General features: G+C 31.5%; 1 protein-coding gene and 2 long non-coding RNA genes across 4 annotated transcripts; 2 read left to right on the top strand and 1 right to left on the bottom strand.

The window, feature by feature from the left end:
- Positions 1-4,071: 4,071 nt before the first annotated feature.
- Positions 4,072-6,387, top strand: LOC145322316 (uncharacterized). Its single transcript, XR_013880627.1, has 4 exons — positions 4,072-4,687; positions 5,371-5,440; positions 5,837-5,894; positions 6,297-6,387. It is a non-coding gene; the product is annotated as an uncharacterized LOC145322316 (long non-coding RNA).
- A 281-nt stretch (positions 6,388-6,668) lies between these two features.
- Positions 6,669-7,903, top strand: LOC145322310 (uncharacterized). 2 transcript variants are annotated; one of them, XR_013880625.1, is made up of 3 exons: positions 6,669-6,766; positions 6,986-7,408; positions 7,571-7,903. It is a non-coding gene; the product is annotated as an uncharacterized LOC145322310 (long non-coding RNA). The 2 variants fall into 2 exon arrangements; XR_013880624.1 differs by having other exon boundaries at positions 6,986-7,903.
- A 969-nt stretch (positions 7,904-8,872) lies between these two features.
- On the bottom strand, positions 8,873-17,732 carry OSCP1 (Organic solute carrier partner 1). Its single transcript, XM_080149641.1, has 15 exons — positions 17,628-17,732; positions 17,167-17,276; positions 16,601-16,712; positions 16,205-16,291; positions 15,771-15,853; positions 15,408-15,491; positions 15,043-15,102; positions 14,505-14,561; positions 13,889-13,994; positions 12,911-13,014; positions 12,221-12,329; positions 11,772-11,825; positions 11,045-11,108; positions 10,509-10,546; positions 8,873-9,816 (listed from the first exon to the last, which is right to left on the bottom strand). The coding sequence occupies exons 1-15, from the start codon at positions 17,709-17,711 to the stop codon at positions 9,751-9,753; spliced, it is 1,218 nt and encodes a 405-aa protein (XP_080005767.1). The 5' UTR covers positions 17,712-17,732; the 3' UTR covers positions 8,873-9,750.
- Positions 17,733-19,245: the final 1,513 nt, after the last annotated feature.

Here is a 19,245-nt window from a genome sequence, read left to right as displayed (position 1 = left end):
TTTCTTCTTCAATTCTTTTGTTCTTTTTTAGGCATGGTTTTCTTAATTGTAGTTGTATCTCTTGAGGTGTTTGGTTTCCTTGTGGTTGTTGATTTGCTTGATGTTTGTTACAACAACAACACCACCAAGAGTTTGTCGTTCCTGAATCTTTTCTTGTAAGTTCATTTGATGTGTGTAATGTATTTTGTTTGCTTCTGTATTTAAGGCAAATGAATATACTTATTATAAGCATAATGCCGCTAAATACACTTGCAAGTGTTGACGCGTAGGGTAATATTTTGTGAATAGTCAATGTTTCTGAGGGTGGGGAGGATGAAAATTTTTCAGTATCAGTTTTGCTAGGATCCACCCCCTGAAATTTTGAGAAGTTTGCTGTTAATGGGTGCGTTAGGAATGGAAGGTCAGAACTTATCTTGCACTTGTTTTCTGTCAGATCCAATTTCCCTGTATGAGTTAGCACATTAGTTCCACATGTACTATTTATCCAGGTCATAGTACCTGAAAAAATAATATTGGTTGTATTAGTTGAATAGAAGTTAGGAAATTTATTTTCAGGGTTGCAGTTGTGTGTAGTTTTGTTGAATATGTTCGAACAACATGGGTTGAATTGATATTGGTTAATATGGCATGGCTTGTTTTGGCAGGTTTCCTCTACTACATAACACAAGTTTCGGAAGAATGTTACATTTTTGTGTAGATTATTTCTACTGTTATAAATTGGTAGTATTTCATGTACTTTGTGTTTTGAGCACTTTGTTAGGGTTCGGTATGTCAAAATAAGAGTTTGGTTATCTTTTGCAGCTTTATCAATTTGATAATATGGTTCTTCATCGACGTTCTTCGTTTTTGGTGAAATTGTTGTGGTTGTTTCAGGAGTTGTTGTCGTGGTTGTTGTTGTGGTGGTTGTTGTAGAGCTGGGTGAGGTAGAAGTTGTCGTTGTTGTTGTTGTGGTTGTTGTAACAACTTTTTGGAATGTAGTATAGTATATAAGGTTCATATCTTTTCTTTCAAGGAATTCTGTGTATAACTCTATGCTCTTTATCTTGTTCTTGATGAATTCTGAAAGAGTGGTCACTGCATCTTGAAAGTTTTTCATTTTGTTTATGCCGTCTAATATTTCAATGTTTTCTAATTTGATGAAGTTCTTTTGTATTGTTGGGATTTCATGTGAATTGGGTAAGGTTTTAATTAGTCTGTTTAAGTTTTCACTTCTTGTTTTGTATTGTACCTTTAGTGACTTGAAGTTTTCAGATTGTAGTATAAGTTTGGCAATGTCACTAGGTTGAATCTTTGATTTGCACAAGTATTGTTTATTTGTAGTGCAATCATCTGTGGTGAAGGTTAGCGTATCTATGTTTAGATATGCACATTTTCCAGGTAGCAATAAATTATCCAGATTTATTGTTTTTGCTTCATTACATATTTCAGTTGGGATTTTGGTTTTATCTTCATACCTTGGTTGTTTGAATGGGGTAACCGGTAGCCAAACGTTTTTAGGCAAATTTGGTGCCAGTGTACTAATCATAGTTTTGACTGCGTTAAAGTTATCATTGGTTACTTCCATTAGTACAGAATCATCTGACTCACAATCAAGTACTGCTGCTTTATAACCCTGTGGAGTTGTTCCCATTCTCAAGCGTATTCCTCCTAATGTTGAGAATTTCTTCTTTGCTATAAAAGTTTTTGTTGTTGAGTCTGAGAAAGTTGTTATTTTTTCAATAGTTTTGTTTATTTCTTCCTCTAGGTCATTGAGTTCTTTCACAATTTCTACTTTCGTTGAAGTAACATTTTGTGTTTCACAGATGACAGTTGGATTGCTAGTTTTCATGAAGTGGTTTTCATCAGGTGTTTGATCTGTTACTTGTGTCCATGGCTTTGTATTGGTAACAAGCTGTAATATAAATATTACAACTATCATTTTATATTGCTTCTGAAAATAAAGATAAGATTTATGATATGAGCTTTGTAATAAATTTTGTTCGCTATATATTAGTGTGTAAGTTTATAATGAAATAAAGAACAACATTATTATATTGTTACTTTTTGAGGATGTTAATCACTCTGCGACATATTTATATATGAGGCTCAAATTTATTAAATCAATATTAGAAAAACATATATAAACATATTAATTTATACTGGTTACAATATTATATGTAATAATTTGAGTTATATAAACAAATATATACACATTAATGTTAATTATTTACAAGTTTAACTTTGATGGTGCTTTAATTTGGCGTTTGGGACGTTCTTGAGTTTCTGGGGTTTCAAATCTAACTCTACGTTCGGTTGGTCTATCATTCTCTTGATCTTGATCTTGTATGGTCTGTTCGTTAGTTTGATCTTCTTCACTAGAACTTTCTACAGGTTGATTTGTTTGTTCGTTATCTTCTACCGGTTCCTCTGGTGCTTCCAAAATAGGTCTGAATTCATCTATGACCGTAGGATTTTCGACACCATATTCTATTTTCTCGGTGTTTCTCAACCTTAAAACCTCTTTTAGAGTGTCTTCTTTGTGAAGATCTTCCCAGTGTTGCCAATCTATCCCGCCTCCAAATATTCTCTTAGCATATAGAGGCATGTCTCTATACTTTGTTAGACTCTTCTGAGGTATTAACCTTATGAATTGTTTGTGAATGTAGGTTGTTTTGCCATTGAGTACAGATTCTGCAATTACAACACTTTCCAAGTTAGTTCGGACAATAAATGGTCCGTAGTATTTGGGTCGTAGCTTGAGCTTTTCATTCACTGCTGGAGTTTTGTTTAATGCAAGAATAAAGCTTCCCTCAGTGAAATCAGCTGTACGTCCTCCTTTCTTCCTCATTTCCTCTTTATATTTTTTGTCATTCTCTACTGCTTTATCATATATTTCTTTGAGTTTCTTACGTAGTTTTGTAGAGTAATCTCCAAGGTTTGTTTTCCAATAGCGTCTAGTACATAAGTTTTCTTGATTTTTTGTTTAAAAGTAATTATCTTAAATTTTTCCCGTTATTTTACTGTCAAAAAAAATTAAAGAGAAATAGTCAAAAAAAAAATTTTATATTTTTTTCATAAAAATCAAATTAAGAGGCTAAACTAAAAAAATGCCTTTCGATGCTGCTTATATTAACCCCTTCTAAACCACTGTTAAGTTATGAATTAGATTCTCAATCACTTTAAACCAACGAGCAAATAATGAAGGGGGGGGGGGGTAAAGTTACCCCCAGTAAAATGTTGGTCACATGTCACAATAATTGTGACAATATTATTTGTGACATGTCACTAATTTTTACAATTTTATGATTTTTTTGTGACATTTCACAAAAAATGATTCCCTCCAAAAATATTATTTGTGACATGTCACTAGCTTTTCCAATTTTAGAATTTTTTTGTGACATTTCACACAAAAAATGATTTGCTCCAAAAATATTATTTGTGACATGTCACTAGTTTTTTCAATTTTAAGTTTTTTTTGTGACATTTCACAAAAAAATGATTCCCTCAAAAAAAATTATTTTTGATATGTCACTAGTTTTATAATTTTAGAATTTTTGTGACATTTCACAAAAAAAATATCCATACCAATTCACAAAAAAATGATTCCCTCCAAAAATATTATTTGTGACATGTCACTAGTTTTTACAATTTTATAATTTTTGTGACATTTCACAAAACAATTATTTGCTCCAAAAATATTATTTGTGACATGTCACTAGTTTTACAATTTTAGAATTTTTTGTGACATTTCACAAAAAATGATTCCCTCCAAAAAAAATATTTGTGACATGTCATTAGTTTTATAAATTTAGAATTTTTGTGACATTTCACAAAAAAAATTATCCATAGCAATTCACAAAAAAATAATTTCCTCCAAAAATATTATTTGTGACATTTCACAAAAAATGATTCCCTCATAAAAAGTTATGTGTGTCATGTCACTAGTTTTATAATTTTAGAATTTTTGTGACATTTCACAAAAAAAGTTATCCATACCAAATATTTCAAATATAAAAACATATTATGCGGTAACCCTGAATTGATAATAAAATTGAGTGATTTCTAAATATTTATTTAATTTTTATCATCAAAGCTTTTTTTTTATGAATCAAAGCTTTGTATTAGAATTCATATAATCAGAAAAAAATAAACTTTGCGTCGAATGTAGTGGTTAACAATAAAGTTTTATTTAAATGTGGTGATTTAAATAATTGAAAATGCGGGAACTCTGTTGTAACATGTTCCGCGGCATTCTCTTGCGCACCTGGATTCAAATTTAAATGAAATTGCAAAATTAATTTGTGTTAAATTTTAAATTACGTTAATTTAACAATAAAAGTTATAAGTTTGTGGTATTTTTTAGTTATTTTTTACATCTTTTACATAATTAATTTTATAAATATTGTTTTTTTTTCGTTAAAGTAAAGCAAAACAAGCTGCTTTTCTTTTAAAGTAAATATTTTTCTAAATTTAAAACTTTATAAAAGAATAATTATTAACTTTTTAATAATTCAACCTATAATTAATTAATTGATCTGTAAATTTCAGAATCAAGAATGCAGGAGTTATATCAGAGTTTGAAGCTTATATATAAATCTGGGTTGTATGGCAGTTTTACAAAAGCCTTTTCAGTTTGTTGACAGCAGTAGTCACTCCAGAGTTGAAGCGTTGAAAATGCGAATAAACAATCATTTGTATAAATAAATAGGCAAGTTATTTTTCTTAAAATTTTGTCAATAAATCACTTATCATGACATTTTGAATAAAAAGATTAAAGTAACTCCGTGGTCATTTAAAAGAAAAAAATTATGTTTTTGAAATTTATAAATCGATCTTATGATTAAGGATGAGACTTTAGGTATCTTTCTCTTTTTAAATAAATAAAGTAATAATATAAAAATCTTCATAGTATAAAATTATAAATCTATAAAAAATATGACTTCAACTTGCTTAGGTATAAAAAAGTAACATTGTTTATATGTACTCTTTAATCAAATACCTCACAGAGGAGAGGGATACATACTATTTGTACCCAAAGTTTTATAATCATGTTCGTTGGATCAAATACTTTGGGTTGGTACTAATATTGAATTTTATTGGTTGGTTTAAAACTAGTAGGTAGTATTTTGAAGTTTTTAACAAATAATTATATTTTGTTCATGATTATTGGGGATGTATAACAATTTATCTCCATTGTCTTATCCCTGTTAATAGTAGACAGTCCACCCACTAACAAAAGTCGTAAATTATTTTTTTCCAAAGTCTTATCCCCTAAAATCCCTGAAAATTTTTTGCTATTGAACTAACAGTTGTTTTATTCGCAGTACGATAGAGTAACTTAAAACCTAAAGATACGCACATACCAAAGTCAAATTCTTGTTTTATGTTAAGGTGGGCAACAAGAGTAAAAGTGAAATCGAAATTAACTGCTGTGGACTTTAGTGCTAGCTCAAGGAATAAGGTTTTATGCTTAATTGATTTGACAACCTATTTAAAACCTAAATTATACATGTATTAAATGTATCTCTAATAACTAATAGGTAGACGTTCCTATAAAAATAATTTAGAAAAACATCCTAGAAACTTTAAAAAGCATGTTTTACCTAGTCTCCTGAAAATAGTCGTAATCAGGGAGGGAGGGGACATTTGACTGTACATTGCACTAACTACCAAAGTTTTACGAACGCTTTTTAGTTTCTGATATTCGTTGGCTATAAAATGTAGATACACTAATAGTGTCGAAATGTTCTTTAATTTTATTTATTAGGAGATGTATACCTATACATTTATTGTTTTTGTTGACTTTTAACTTAAGATGCCAGATATTATGTAAACCTTATTTCTCTGTTGATTTTAGTTTAACAGATTTGGTGCTTAGTTTCACCATTGTCTTGTCTGTCCTTACGCTCCTTAAGGTAAGATTCACATTCCCACATGAACAATCATTACACCCCAGAAAAAAGTCCTAGTGTAAAAGTTCCAGGATGTCTGTCTGTGTGTCACACAATTGAGAATGGAGTATAGCCTATATAGATCTAATTTAGGATCCTTGATAATCAATAATTTTTAAAAAACAAAGCTTTTCTAGTATTAGGGCAGGTCTGTCCGTACTTCCGTCCTTCTGAAACTGTTTGCTCTTTTCTTGAAAATAAATTTCTTTTTAATACTGATGTTTATACAATTAGATAAAATTGATAATAGATAATTTAGATAATCTACAAGTGGATTTCTTCTTCATAATACTTCTACGAGACGAACAGACCTTTTATACAGTAGTTTCGTTTTAATAGTAAAGTTAATAATATATTTTCATTAAGGATGTCGTAACTGCTGGGGGCAAACTTCCAGCATCTGAAGCTGGATGGTAACAGTCATATATCAGCGCACAGGCTGCTTTGTATGCTAAGGAAAGAATTCATACCAAATTATTGTTTTTTAAGTCTCAAAAGCAATTAAAATATAGAAAGGCAAATATAAAAAAAACCTATGATAGAAGACACATCCTATTGAAGTCTTCACCCCCCCCCCCCCTTGTTTGAGTCTTGACTTATTCTAACTTAACTAAAAAAAGTTTCCTATGTTTGCTATGTTAGATACATGACAATATGTAATGTTGAATTAATACCTAGCATGTCGAACAAAGGAAATAACCTAAGAATGTTTATTTTATGAATTCATAAAAAAATAATAGGGATTTGAAACCTGTATAAAAGAATAAGATCCAATATTCCACATAATTTCAAAGAAAACTGAATCACCAAGGACTTTTTTCAATGCAAAAGAACAGGTAATTCTATATCTGTATCTTTAATAGCAGCTAAGATGTTTTAAAAAAATATGTACAAGGTTTACGACATACTGGCATTCAAATTATAGAGTAATTTTGCTTTAAAATTAACTAATATCATGTTGAATAATCATAAGAATAAACATAAATTCGTGTATTATGGTCATAATAATACTTGAATGTTAAGAGTAATCTTAATAATAAAGTTTTCTTTTTCAGGGATACTGTAGAAGAAAGTATGCCGTTGATTTCGAAGCCTTATTGTAACTGACTAATTAACATATATCCTGCATTCCTTTTTTTGGCAGAGTAATTTTTAGCATTAGAACTTTTTGTTTTGCAAGAGTTGAACTTATTAACATAAATAAATTGCAGTGGTTTTCACTATAATGCTTGGCGACAAACCAACCACAAATTAAAACAACAAAAGTATTGAGGGGGGGGGGGGGGGTCTTTAATCCTTAATTAACTTAACATAAATTCACTTAAAATAAGTATCAAAATAGTTTGTTTAATCGGCAAGCATTAGACGGGAAAACTTCTTTCTATAGTATTAAACTTTAAATATGTTTTCTCGTATTCATTCGAATCCGGTGGATAGGAACCGGTTCTCATCCATACGAAAAAACTATGTCTAGCACCGTATTATATCCAGCTTTCTACGAATATGAAAATGTACAATCATAAGATAAAAACCAGTTTTTTTAGCTGGTGCCTCCGGCACTCCGGGGCTAAAAAAACTAGTTTTAATCTTATAATTGTACATTCTATATCCGCGGAAAGCCGTATATAATACGATACGAGAAATAACTATTCTCGTATTCATTCGAATCCGGTGGATAGGAACCGGTTCTCATCCATACCAAAAAACTATGTCTAGCATCGAATTATATCCAGCTTTCTACGAATATAAAAATGTACAATCATGAGATTAAAACAGTTTTTTTAGCCCGTGCCTTCAGTACCTCGGGGCTAAAAAAACTGGTTTTAATCTTATAATTGTATATTCTATATGCGCGGAAAGCTGTTTATAATATGATGCGAGAAATAACTATTATCAAATGCTGTGATTATTAAGTTTTGTCAAATGGTGTGATTATTAAGAAGTTAATATTTATAAATAAATCTATTTTTTTATTAACTTTTTATTTCTGTAGTACCATTGTGACATGTCACTTGTGACGTGTCACTTATAATTCATGTTAATAAAAAATTGTGACAAGTCACACACATACTTAGTGACAAGTCACACAATACTTTGTGACAAGTCACATATTCGGAGACATTCATACATTCAATGTGACAAGTCACAAACATTCTTTGTGACAAGTCACACAATACTTTGTGACAAGTCACATATTCGGAGACATTCATACATTCAATGTGACAAGTCACAAACATTCTTTGTGACAAGTCACATATTATGAGACATTCATACATTCTATGTGACAAGTCACACACATTCTTTGTGACAAGTCACAAAATACTTTGTGACATTTCACTCAAAAATCTTGTGACATGTCACATTTTTGATGACAAACTCACTATATAAAGTGTGTGACCGGTCACAAGTTTAGGCGTGTGACATTGTGACATGTCACAAACGTTAACATCGTAAAAAGTTGTGACATTTTTCAAAAACATGTTACTGGGCCATTGCATATATCGATCTACATACGGGGTGGGTAGAAATTTGTGCACGCCCGGCCCTTGGCTGCTGCTAATTCAACTTTTACTTTTCTGAAATTAGGGTAGGTCTGTACGTCGATGATGAATATCTTTGACCATTGCATTGGTCATTTTTAAATTTGCCCTACAATTTCAAGCCTTGTAAAATTCTTCAACAATAATGGACAGAAGTAGTTTAATATCATAATCCTTTATTGTTTTTTTACGACGTACTTTTACAAATCTTTTTTTTTATTGTATAAAATGGTGATTTCAAGGACAATAAGGTAAATGTTATAAACGAGGCTTTTCATAACCCAAGTATAGTCACATGATGCATCCTGTCGATTTTGTCGATTTTGTCTTATCAAGTGATGATTTGATAAGCTTCGCTTTTATAGATTTTGTCTTTCTTGTTCTTTGTAAGTAATTCCAAGGTTAATTTTCCACAACATTTATTGCAATAAATATTCTATGATGATGTTTTTTTTACATTTATATTATTACAATGGCCAAAATCACATAAAACATTGTATGATAAACATCAGAGTAAAACACTAGAGGGGGAATGGGTTAAAAATGTATATGTCCCCCATCCCAAGGACCTTGTGCCGACTCTCAATTGTGTCTTTTAATATCAACCAATAGTATTGGGAATATTAACACAACCAAGTATCAGAAAACAATTTGCTAGCAGACTAAAAAGGTCCTTGTAAAAGGGAGGCATACTATAGATATGTTTTGTAAACCATTCTTTACTAAAATGTTCCTAACTCAAAATAGATATATCTTACTACAACATACTTAACCTAGAACTGGACATAGAAAATAAAATTTTGTGTTATTTCAATTTTCAATTTTATTATTTTCTAATACTGTTTCATATATCACGGTAAATAGAATTATACACAAAAAAACATAAATGACAATATCAAATCAAAAAATAATTTTATATTATATTTTGACTTTTTACTCTGTAATTTACTTTGTTTGTCCCTTACGCTATGGGTGATTTTCTCGACTGCTATTGAGTATACTTGGTAGCTGTCAGTCTGTCGATCATGATACACTTATCCAATATTTGATATGTATTGGTTTCGTTATTTTCTATTATTTTCTTATTCTTTTCTCTCTCTTTTTTTTATTACCGCTTAACATCTGGTTTCTAACTCAATGTTGTCCGTCTGTCTATCTACATATATGATTTTTTGTGCTTTGTTACAAATGCTGTATGTGTCTTGAATAAAGTGATATGTATAAATATTTGATAGTTTTTTAATTGGAGACATAAATTTTAACATTAAATTGGTGGAGATTTAATTTTGAGTAGAATCCATGAGGTCTAAAAGGTCGTCTTCAACTGTAGGAGTTTTTCCTTCATCCTGAAAAATAAGTAAACTTAAATTTATTGATAGGTTATTTTTTACTGAATACTTTAACAAGGAAGACAATATCCATAATAAGTTTTTCAATTATAATCTAATAAATTTATTGAAGGGCAAACAAATTGAGTATATTATGTAATGTAAATCTTTACACTAAATATCAGAAGCCTATGTCATCAAATATCAGTAGTATAGGTTCAGTAGAATAGGTACCTTTTTCTAGGATTAAATCCAATTTTACAACACCACAATTTTTGAACCGACAGAATTTGTAGAAGCTCACTGGTAAGACATTTTATTTTAAAAATCAGCTGTTTATCTTAAATAGCACCCTTGTAAATTATATATCCATATAGCAGCGTTATTGACTGACAGAAGGACAGACAAAGTAAGTGTTATAGAGACGAAGCCCAATCTGTCCCACTGATGAGAAAGACGATTCCCTTTTCTCCAATCTCTTTTGAAGAGATTTTCTTCCCCCCTTCCCTTTTTCTTTTCCCTTTATATGACGTCATAAAGAAATCGTCTTTCTCACAGTGGGACAGATTTGGCTTCGTCCTTATAGACCTAAATAGCTTTGGTAAATAATTGTCAAAAAAAAAGTTCTGAAAGTTAAAATATTTAACATTTTCTTATTTTTGGACTTACCCAATTCGTTTTTCTGTCTCCAACTTTATCAAAAAGCTTACCTCTACAGTCATTTCCTCCATGATTTTCTCAATGGCACCTACAAAATCGTTTATAGTATTGTATATTCAATAAATATTAAACAAGGACTGTGGCAGGCGATTGCAGAGGAATTGTGGACATTTGCACCCCCTCTCTAAGTGTAGAATTAACTCCCTATTTAAAGTTCAATATTATATTGTCCAAGACTGACAGACAGACCGAAACAAACATTTATAGAGTACCTTTACCACTACAAGAATATCCTTCTTAACTGCTTAAAAGCGAAGCTTTTCTATAATTAGGGTCGGTCCGTCCGTCCTAAACAGTTATCTCTATCATTTAATTTAGACATGTTAATATTGTCCTTCGATTTCTTTATCCTATATTTACTCACTTTTGCAACAAATTTATGTGTAATTTTGTTTAGACTTAAAAATTAATGTTCTGTATATTCAGTTCTTACACTCTACATGAGTTATTGTTCGTTTGCCCTTCCCTCTAATTCTAGAGCTTCGCTTTTATAGATATTGCCATCCTTGTTTAATCTATAATTTACCAGATCTATTTGAGTATTTCAAGTCAATTGTTTCATTTTCTACTTCTCTTCCCTCTAAGCTTTCCTAAAATTCAAATTTTCAATCATAATGTTTCAATCAGTGCTAATAAAATCAATCCATCTGAGGTATTATACAACTTAAAGAAGAATGGTTACTTTTCACATCGTATAATAGACAGCTTCATATATAAATGAAAAATTATAAGATTAAAACATGTTTTGTAAGCCCCGAGGGACCGAAGGCTATATATGATTTTCAGTATGGCTGAGAACCGGTTTCAACTCAGAGGTTATTCATCGTTTCGAAACCATAAAAGTTATCAACATCAATAAGTAGCAGAGCTTTAAACAATAAACATATCTAAAAATCAAATATTTGATCATGTTTAAATCATTGCTAATAAAATCAATCAATCTTTGGTACTATACAACTTACAGAAGAATAATTATTTATCGCATCGTATACTTATAGACAGCTTTCCGCGGATATTAAAATGAAAAATTATAAGATTAAATCCAGAATTGTAAGTCCCAAGGGACCGAAGGCTATACATAACTGAGAATCAATCTAGCGGATATTAATCGGTTTCGAAGCCACCACTGGAAAAAAAATATCGACTAGACAAATAAGATTGGTAGTTAATCTTAATTATCAGCCGAGAAAATAACATTTCTCCCATATAATTACGGACTAACGAACAGATGATTAGATAAAAAGGTTACTTACATTTTCTACAGAATCTTTATCTTCTTTATCATCAACTAACTGAAGTTTAAACTCCTAAAATAAGATCAAGTTTTTAAAAGCGAGGTTTTTCTATTATTAGGGTAGGTCTGTCAGTCCGTAAAGTTCTTTTCATTCATTTAGACATGTTAGATTTTTCCTATCGATTTAAGTTTTGCATGATGATTCCTATTACGATTTAGAAAGAGTAGCAACAAAATAATCGTTAACAGAAAGTCCGTACGTCTATTTAAAACATTATCCTGTATTTACCCATTTTGCAACAAAAATATGAACAATTTACAAGTTATTGATCGTTTGTTCTTCCTTCTGATTTTAGAGCTTCGCTTTAATGGAAGTTGTCATTTTTGTTTTTAAATTAAAATACACAAGTGGTAGAATACTTCTAAAAATTGTAATCAACTTTTAAAAATTCCAGAAAATGAATCTACCTTCATATTTGTTTGATTAGCCCCTATAAGCTTGGCAAGTAGATTTAGCTCCTCCGCGGCCAAAGAAGTCTCTTCGTCCATACTTCCATCCTTCGGATGAGTGGAAAACCTACCAAAAAAAATTATAAAAATACTCCTTAAATCTTATCTTTCATCAATTGCAGGGTTTTCTATTTTTTTTTTTTAATAATGAATTTCTTGTTTTCTAAAAAATATCATTTATAAATGTTTGAACTCTTGTGGGTTCTTGATTTTACCACGTACCTTGAAACATTCTTCCGCGTCTTAATTGCGGTGTAGACTCTAGAGCGTCAATTCGCCCTACATAACCAACCATTTTTCTTAGAAGTCATAACTGTGCATGGTAATAAGTTGCGCATGTTTATGGCCATGTTTATGTCACGCACCTAAGATAGCAGCAGTAGGAACCATTTTTAGTTAGGACACGTTGTTAAACTGAGATTCGACCGATATGGTACATGTTGAGCCACGGTCGCGGGTTATCATTTATTAATAGCTTTTTATAATTTAGGCCGGTTAATTTGTAAATTATTAGGTTTACCTGTGACCGCCAAGAGGTGTTTCAGCATCAAAGCTGGAGGCTGCCAGAACATTATGAAGGTTACCTGTGACCACCAGAAGGTGTAACAGCATCAAAGCTGGAGGCTGCCAGAACATTATGAAGGTTACCTGTGACCACCAGGAGGTGTACCAGCATCAAAACTGGAGGCTGCCAGAACATTGCTCAGAGACTCGGTTGGCTGAGAAAGATCTTTACTGGCTGATGTTAAAACCTGTAGTATTTGTTAACTTTAATGTTTTCGATCAATATTATTGGTTGAAATGTTTAAAAATTTATACTTTGCACACCTTAATATAGATTAAATTTGACCCCCAAAAGTAGCTTCCTCTCGGTTAGTTGTTATTATAAATCTTTGTACATTCGTTCAATTAATGGGAAAAGAAGAATTAAAACAAAGAATCCAATAAGGAATAGTTATTTTTCGCATCGTATTATAGACAGCTTTCCGCAGACAGTAAAATGAAAAATTATAAGATTTGAATCAATCCCGATGGGTCCGAAGGCTCGGGCTAAAAAACTGGTTTCAATTTCATGATTTTAATATTCGTGGAAAATTGTCTGTAATTCCTGAGAACTGGTTTCAAAGCCCATAGACGTCCAAGGGGAGGGTAATGGGGCGATTACCCCCCCAAATTATTTTTTCATTTTACCCCTCCTATTTAAAATTTACCCCTACCTTGGGGGTGCCGTAAGCACCCCCAACCATTTAGGAGGGGGTATTTACCCCCCCCACACATTTCTGTAACAAAAGAAATGTTTGCGCGCTTCGCGCGCATTTTTAATACTAAATTTTTAATAAAATTTAAATTACCCCCCCCCAAAATTTTACCCCGGGGGTAAATTTTGGGGGGGGTAAACAAATTTTACCCTTGCCAACAGATTTCAGGGGGGGTAATTCCCCCCCCAAGCAAATTTTACCCCCGGGGTAAAAAATTTGGGGGGGGTAAAAAAAATTTGCGGCGCCATTTTACCCCCCCCCTCAAAACCGAATTACCCACCCCTTAAAAAAATTTTACCCCCCCCAAAATAAAAAGCTTGGACGCCCCTGTCAAAGCCATATTGGAAAACTAATTTATTATGTTTACCTCCGTATCTAAAGGATTAGCTTTTCCAGCATACATATTATTCCCTAGGATGATTGTTCTCACACTACCCATCTTCAGTCCTAGCTCTCCATCCATACTTATAAACCTGGATAAAATTAAAACCAAATTAGAAACATGTATTTGATATTTGAAAACAAAAATATTTCAGCCAAAAGAATATAGAATATCCATCTATAACACAGCATATCAGACAGACAGGTGAACACAATGAGTTGTATAGTAGATGCTAAGTGGTCATATGCATTTTCATTTTTAGCAATCTAGTTTTGATAACAGATGCAAAGAGCACATATTTCCTTTTTCCAAAAAAAAATAATCTATTACAGCAATTCACAGACCGACGTCTAGAGTTATTCACATAATTGATGTGAATTTGTCATCAAAATCTTCACCAAAAATTATTTTCTTTCTATTTTAATAGCAGCCGAGTAATTCTCAGTTTTCCTTAGGACGGATAGATGGTCAACGTATTTGTTAGTGTACCTTCGCAACTAAAAAATGTGATAAAAGTATTGAGTTGGAAGGTTTGGAATAAAAGCTTAAGTTGCAAAAACATCATAATTTAAAATTATTTTTTAAGTTATTAAATTCTTACTTTTCACCAGCAAAGAACTTCTTAGTTTCTTTGACAACTTCACAATTGTCCATAAACCTAAAAAATAAGAAATGGCAAATTAAAATATTTAAAAATTCCACTTATAGATTTATTAATTCTTTTCAAGTTTTAATTAAATAAGTTTTAGAATCATGTCATAAATATTTAAAGTGATTATTAAACAAAAATAAATTTTTAAAAATTCTATGTATATATTAAATGCTAGATATACCATTAAAGTAAAAGAATAGAGAGGGCATGTCCTCATTTTGTAATGGGTCTTTGAAAATCAGCTGATAGCAGGTAAATAAAAGTTTTTGGAAACATAACATTTTCAGGTCAATGCAAGAGAACAATTGGCAAAATTACTTTTAAATCTAATAAAACTGACTATAACGCATTAGGACATTTTAATGAAAAATTACACACAGAAGCTTTTAACAGCTTTACTCAGAAAGCAAAGTTTGATGAAATTAAAGGTTCTTGCTATTTTTGGGAGGTAGTTAACTGGAATATACATCCATTAATATCTATATACCTTATTTCGCCTGGAGCTTCCATTCCTGGATAAACACTAGTACAGGGATGAAGGATAAACCTAAAAATTATACGCAATGATAAAAATTTATCGCATCGTTTTATAGACAGTTTTCCGCGTTTATTAAAATGAAAAATTAAAACCAGCATTGTTATTCCCGTGGGGCCGTACTAGGCAGTGGGGCAGTACTAGAAAAGATATTACGGAGGTGCAATATATATCTACAAACCATAATAAGAATAAAAAATCAGTTATTTTATATAATTCAGACAAGAAATATATTATTAATGAAATTTGAAAAAAATATCAATATAATATATACTAATTATTACATAAATTCTTTTGTATTATGTAATTGTTAATACCTGCCATTATTTCTCTGGACTTGTTCATTCAGAAACACAGACACTCTAACATGGAAGTCTTGAAAGAAACCGAGCATTTCATACCTTAAATAAAAATTATCAAATGTAAAAACAATTGTTTTATAAACAGGTAGGAAATTCTTATAGTAACCAAAGTTTTATAAACTCTCATTCGTTGTCTTAAAACTTTAAGGTATCAGTTTTAAATCGTGTTTGGTTAATTGAAACTGATACTGTCCTTCTCATTTAACCAATAATTCATATCTACAGAAAAAGTAATTTTGTTTATCATCCTTGGGGTAAACGCTTATTTATCAGCAACTGGCTTCTCCCTTAAGATCTCAACTCAATATAAATTCATACCTAATAGCTTGTAGCTCAAAGAAAGTCATTTTGCCGTAGTTTTTCACAATGTAGTTGAATGCTGACTCCAAACTTTCTCTAACCTGAAAGATGTCCTTTTGACTGAAGGTAAACTACAAATAAATGATTGTTATTTTATCTGAACCCTCCCAATTTTTTTTTGCAAAAGAACTAAAATAAGGGAGTGGGGGGGGAGATAGTTTTTTGTTTGTTTGTTCATTAGCTACTTTAGATTATATTGGGTATAGGGTAGCCCCGCAGGATTAGCGCACCGCAGGTATAGGCACAGGGTTAGGGCCTGCCGTAGGGACTAGGCATAAGAAAAAAGTAACCCAAATTCTTTTTATTTATATTTATTATTAAAAAATAAGATGGGTGTTGTTTCAGTGATCTTTAGGTACTTTAAGGGAAAGCACCTGTTTTTTCCTTTTTACCTGGGGAGAAAGTGGGAACTGGGAGATGGTGTCCAAATGGTTCAGAGTTACAGAAATAATATGGCAAGGGTATCTACACATCATTATCTGAATATATAGATAGATTTATAGATTGACAGATAGATAGAGGAGAGATGGTGTCCAAATGATTCAGAGCTACAGACAGACAGACAGACAGACAGATAGATAGACAAACAGATAGATAAATATAGAGACAGACAAACAGACAGGCAGACAGACAAACAGAAAGAAAGAAAGACAGAAAAAAAGACAGACAGACAGACGGGCAGGCAGGCAAACAAACAGACAGACAGACAGATAATAGATAGACAGACAGATAAATAGATAGATAGATAGATAGATTGATAGATAGATAGATCGATAGATAGATGATACCTGATGCTTTACAGCCATGATCATAAGATCATATAATTTGTTCATGCTTTCATTGCTGAGTCTCATGATGGAAGCATGGGCTAACTTCTCAAACATGGTTCTCATTACTTTCCTAAAATACAAAAATAGTGGACAGGACTTAATTTTGATGCCAATTTCACACAGCAGCCGAGAAAATTACATTTTCCTCACTGAAGTTAAATCTAATTTTAGCATATTATATACAGACTGACGAACAAAGTGGATAAAGCCGTTTAAATTTAGATCACAGTTGTACAATAGTACACTATTGTGCTCTTGCATTACCGACGAATTTATCTTTACAACAAATATTGTTGTTCATCTTTGAAACAAGCCGAGAATATTAAAAATGACGTCATACAATACAAATCACCAATGATAGGCCAATACACAGACTAAATTACCGATGGCAGGCCAGTATACATTTTAATTGACCAATGGTAGGATAGAATGACGTCATTTTTATAGACACTCTAAACAGCTTTATATTTGGAATTATAGAGCAGCTTCGCATAAGCACTTAAAAATTAAGACAATATTTTTACCTGGAGTGGATTGGTTGATGCTTTGTGAAAATTTCTTCTATAAACCTTTTGTTGAACATGGTGGACATTATATCATTCATCACCTTCTCTGTCTTCTCACTGTTTATACCCTAAATTTTAATTATTTTATAATCTCCTATAATCATGTCACATATTTGAATAAAAAAAGAGGTTTCCGTGTGTCTGTCTGTGAGGCTTTTTGTGCAGAGTGGTTGACCTACTTGATAAAAGAAATTATCTGCTATTAGTTTTCAGTTTTCTTTTTTTTAAAATCAAACTTTAAACTTTATCATATCCTGGTAGTTCAAAAGTCTAAGCTTTTTTTGATAAAAATTCTCCATAGGGAGGGTAATATAAGTTTGTTTGTTTTTGGTGGAGGGAAATGGCATTTTTTTAACGGGTTTCATAGGGTTTGAGTTGGACAATCACCTTGGACGTCAATACATAAGTTAAATCATTACCTGAGTTTTCAACCTTTGATCCAGAACATACAACATCTCCCCGCCCAAGTTTACCAACAGAAAAGGAAGTGTCCTTTCAGACATTTTTTATTTGTATATTATTCTGATTTAATTAAACAAGTATGACAACATCCATAAAAGCTAAGCACTGAAACGGTAGGACAAACGGACACTAACACTTTTATAGTGTCAGAACTGAATAATCAGAATATAAATGTATAAATGTCGAAGCAAAATTGTAAGTAAAATTGTTGAAAAACTGCTTGATACAGAATAATGTTTATGGACATACTTACATTTTTAGGACTTGATTATAGAGTTGCTTCGCTTATAATATTGTACTTTGTTGTCCCAGGAATTATTATACCAAAAATCAGATCAATCGGATTATTAGATCACATAAAAATTTGCTGTTAAAAAAGTAAAAAAAATCAACATGTTTCAAATGGACGTACGGACATTCTGGTAATGATTATAGAGTTGCTATGCTTTCTAAATCGTACCTAACTACTACAGGAATCACCATGCAAAGTTTGAAATCAATAGGACAATTCTAACATGCCTAAATTAGCGAAAAAAGCTATCCGTTACGGACGGACGGACGGACCGGCCCTAATTATAGAAAAGCTTCGCTTTTAAAAATTGACTATACATATATGTATCCTAATATAAATTAGTAAAGATTTTTAGTCTGTAACTTGAGATCTCAATAATTGGTAAGCCTTACATAGGTCCTGTGATTTATATACATTTGTCCCTCCTTCTGATTTTAGAGCTTCGCTTTTAAGTACTTTTTAAAAATTAAAATAAATGATAATATTTGATTGTCATTAATAACATTTGTATATACATATTCTAAGGTAACTTGCAGGTTAGCAATAAAAAATGAGTATCTAGAATTAAGATTCAAATCAAGATTTATAATATATAATTTTTATAATCATTTTTACATGATTTTTGATTTAATTTAAATCTAGACAGATAATTTAAACAGAAATTTTTTAATGATATTTTAAAATAATGATAAATTAATTGAACACAAAAGCACAATATTCATGTAATATGGTTGCTTTCTCTAACTAAAGTTAACTGTATGCAACACAGTATATCAAGAGATATTATACTACATGTAGTTTTGTTGACAGGTAGAACTTTTGGTTGCTATAATAATAATGACTTTCTCAATATTTAAAATATTAATGCTCTGCAAAATATTAAATATCTTTTTATGTTTACCCTTGGTTTTGCTCTTTATTAGAAGAAAATCTACTCTATAACTTAAGTCAATGGAGGGGGGGGCTGTCACTTCTACCACTATAAAAAAATAGTCGCTTCGTTCTATCCAGACCAAAAGTGGATGTGCCTTTTCAATTTCGTTTTTACAAAGGCGTGTACATGGTGTGGGGATTTTTGAGCCCCTTTGACTATTTAGGTTAGACCATAGAGGAGGATCAGAGTAGATCTAAATTTTAGGTGCTTCATGCTACCGCGATGCGTTATTCCTCTACCTATGCACAATGAAAATCATTCAGAGGGTGTTTGAACACCAAGTAGGTTGTTCACTTTGGTGGGGTAGGGTTAATAATAGCCTCCCTCCTCCCTAAGCCCCGCCGAAATC

Source organism: Acartia tonsa, chromosome 1 (assembly GCF_053477335.1).
Source record: "Acartia tonsa isolate MP-2025a chromosome 1, ASM5347733v1, whole genome shotgun sequence".
In the NCBI taxonomy this organism is placed as follows: Eukaryota; Metazoa; Arthropoda; class Copepoda; order Calanoida; family Acartiidae; genus Acartia; species Acartia tonsa.
This window is presented reverse-complemented; position numbering and strand designations above follow the sequence as displayed.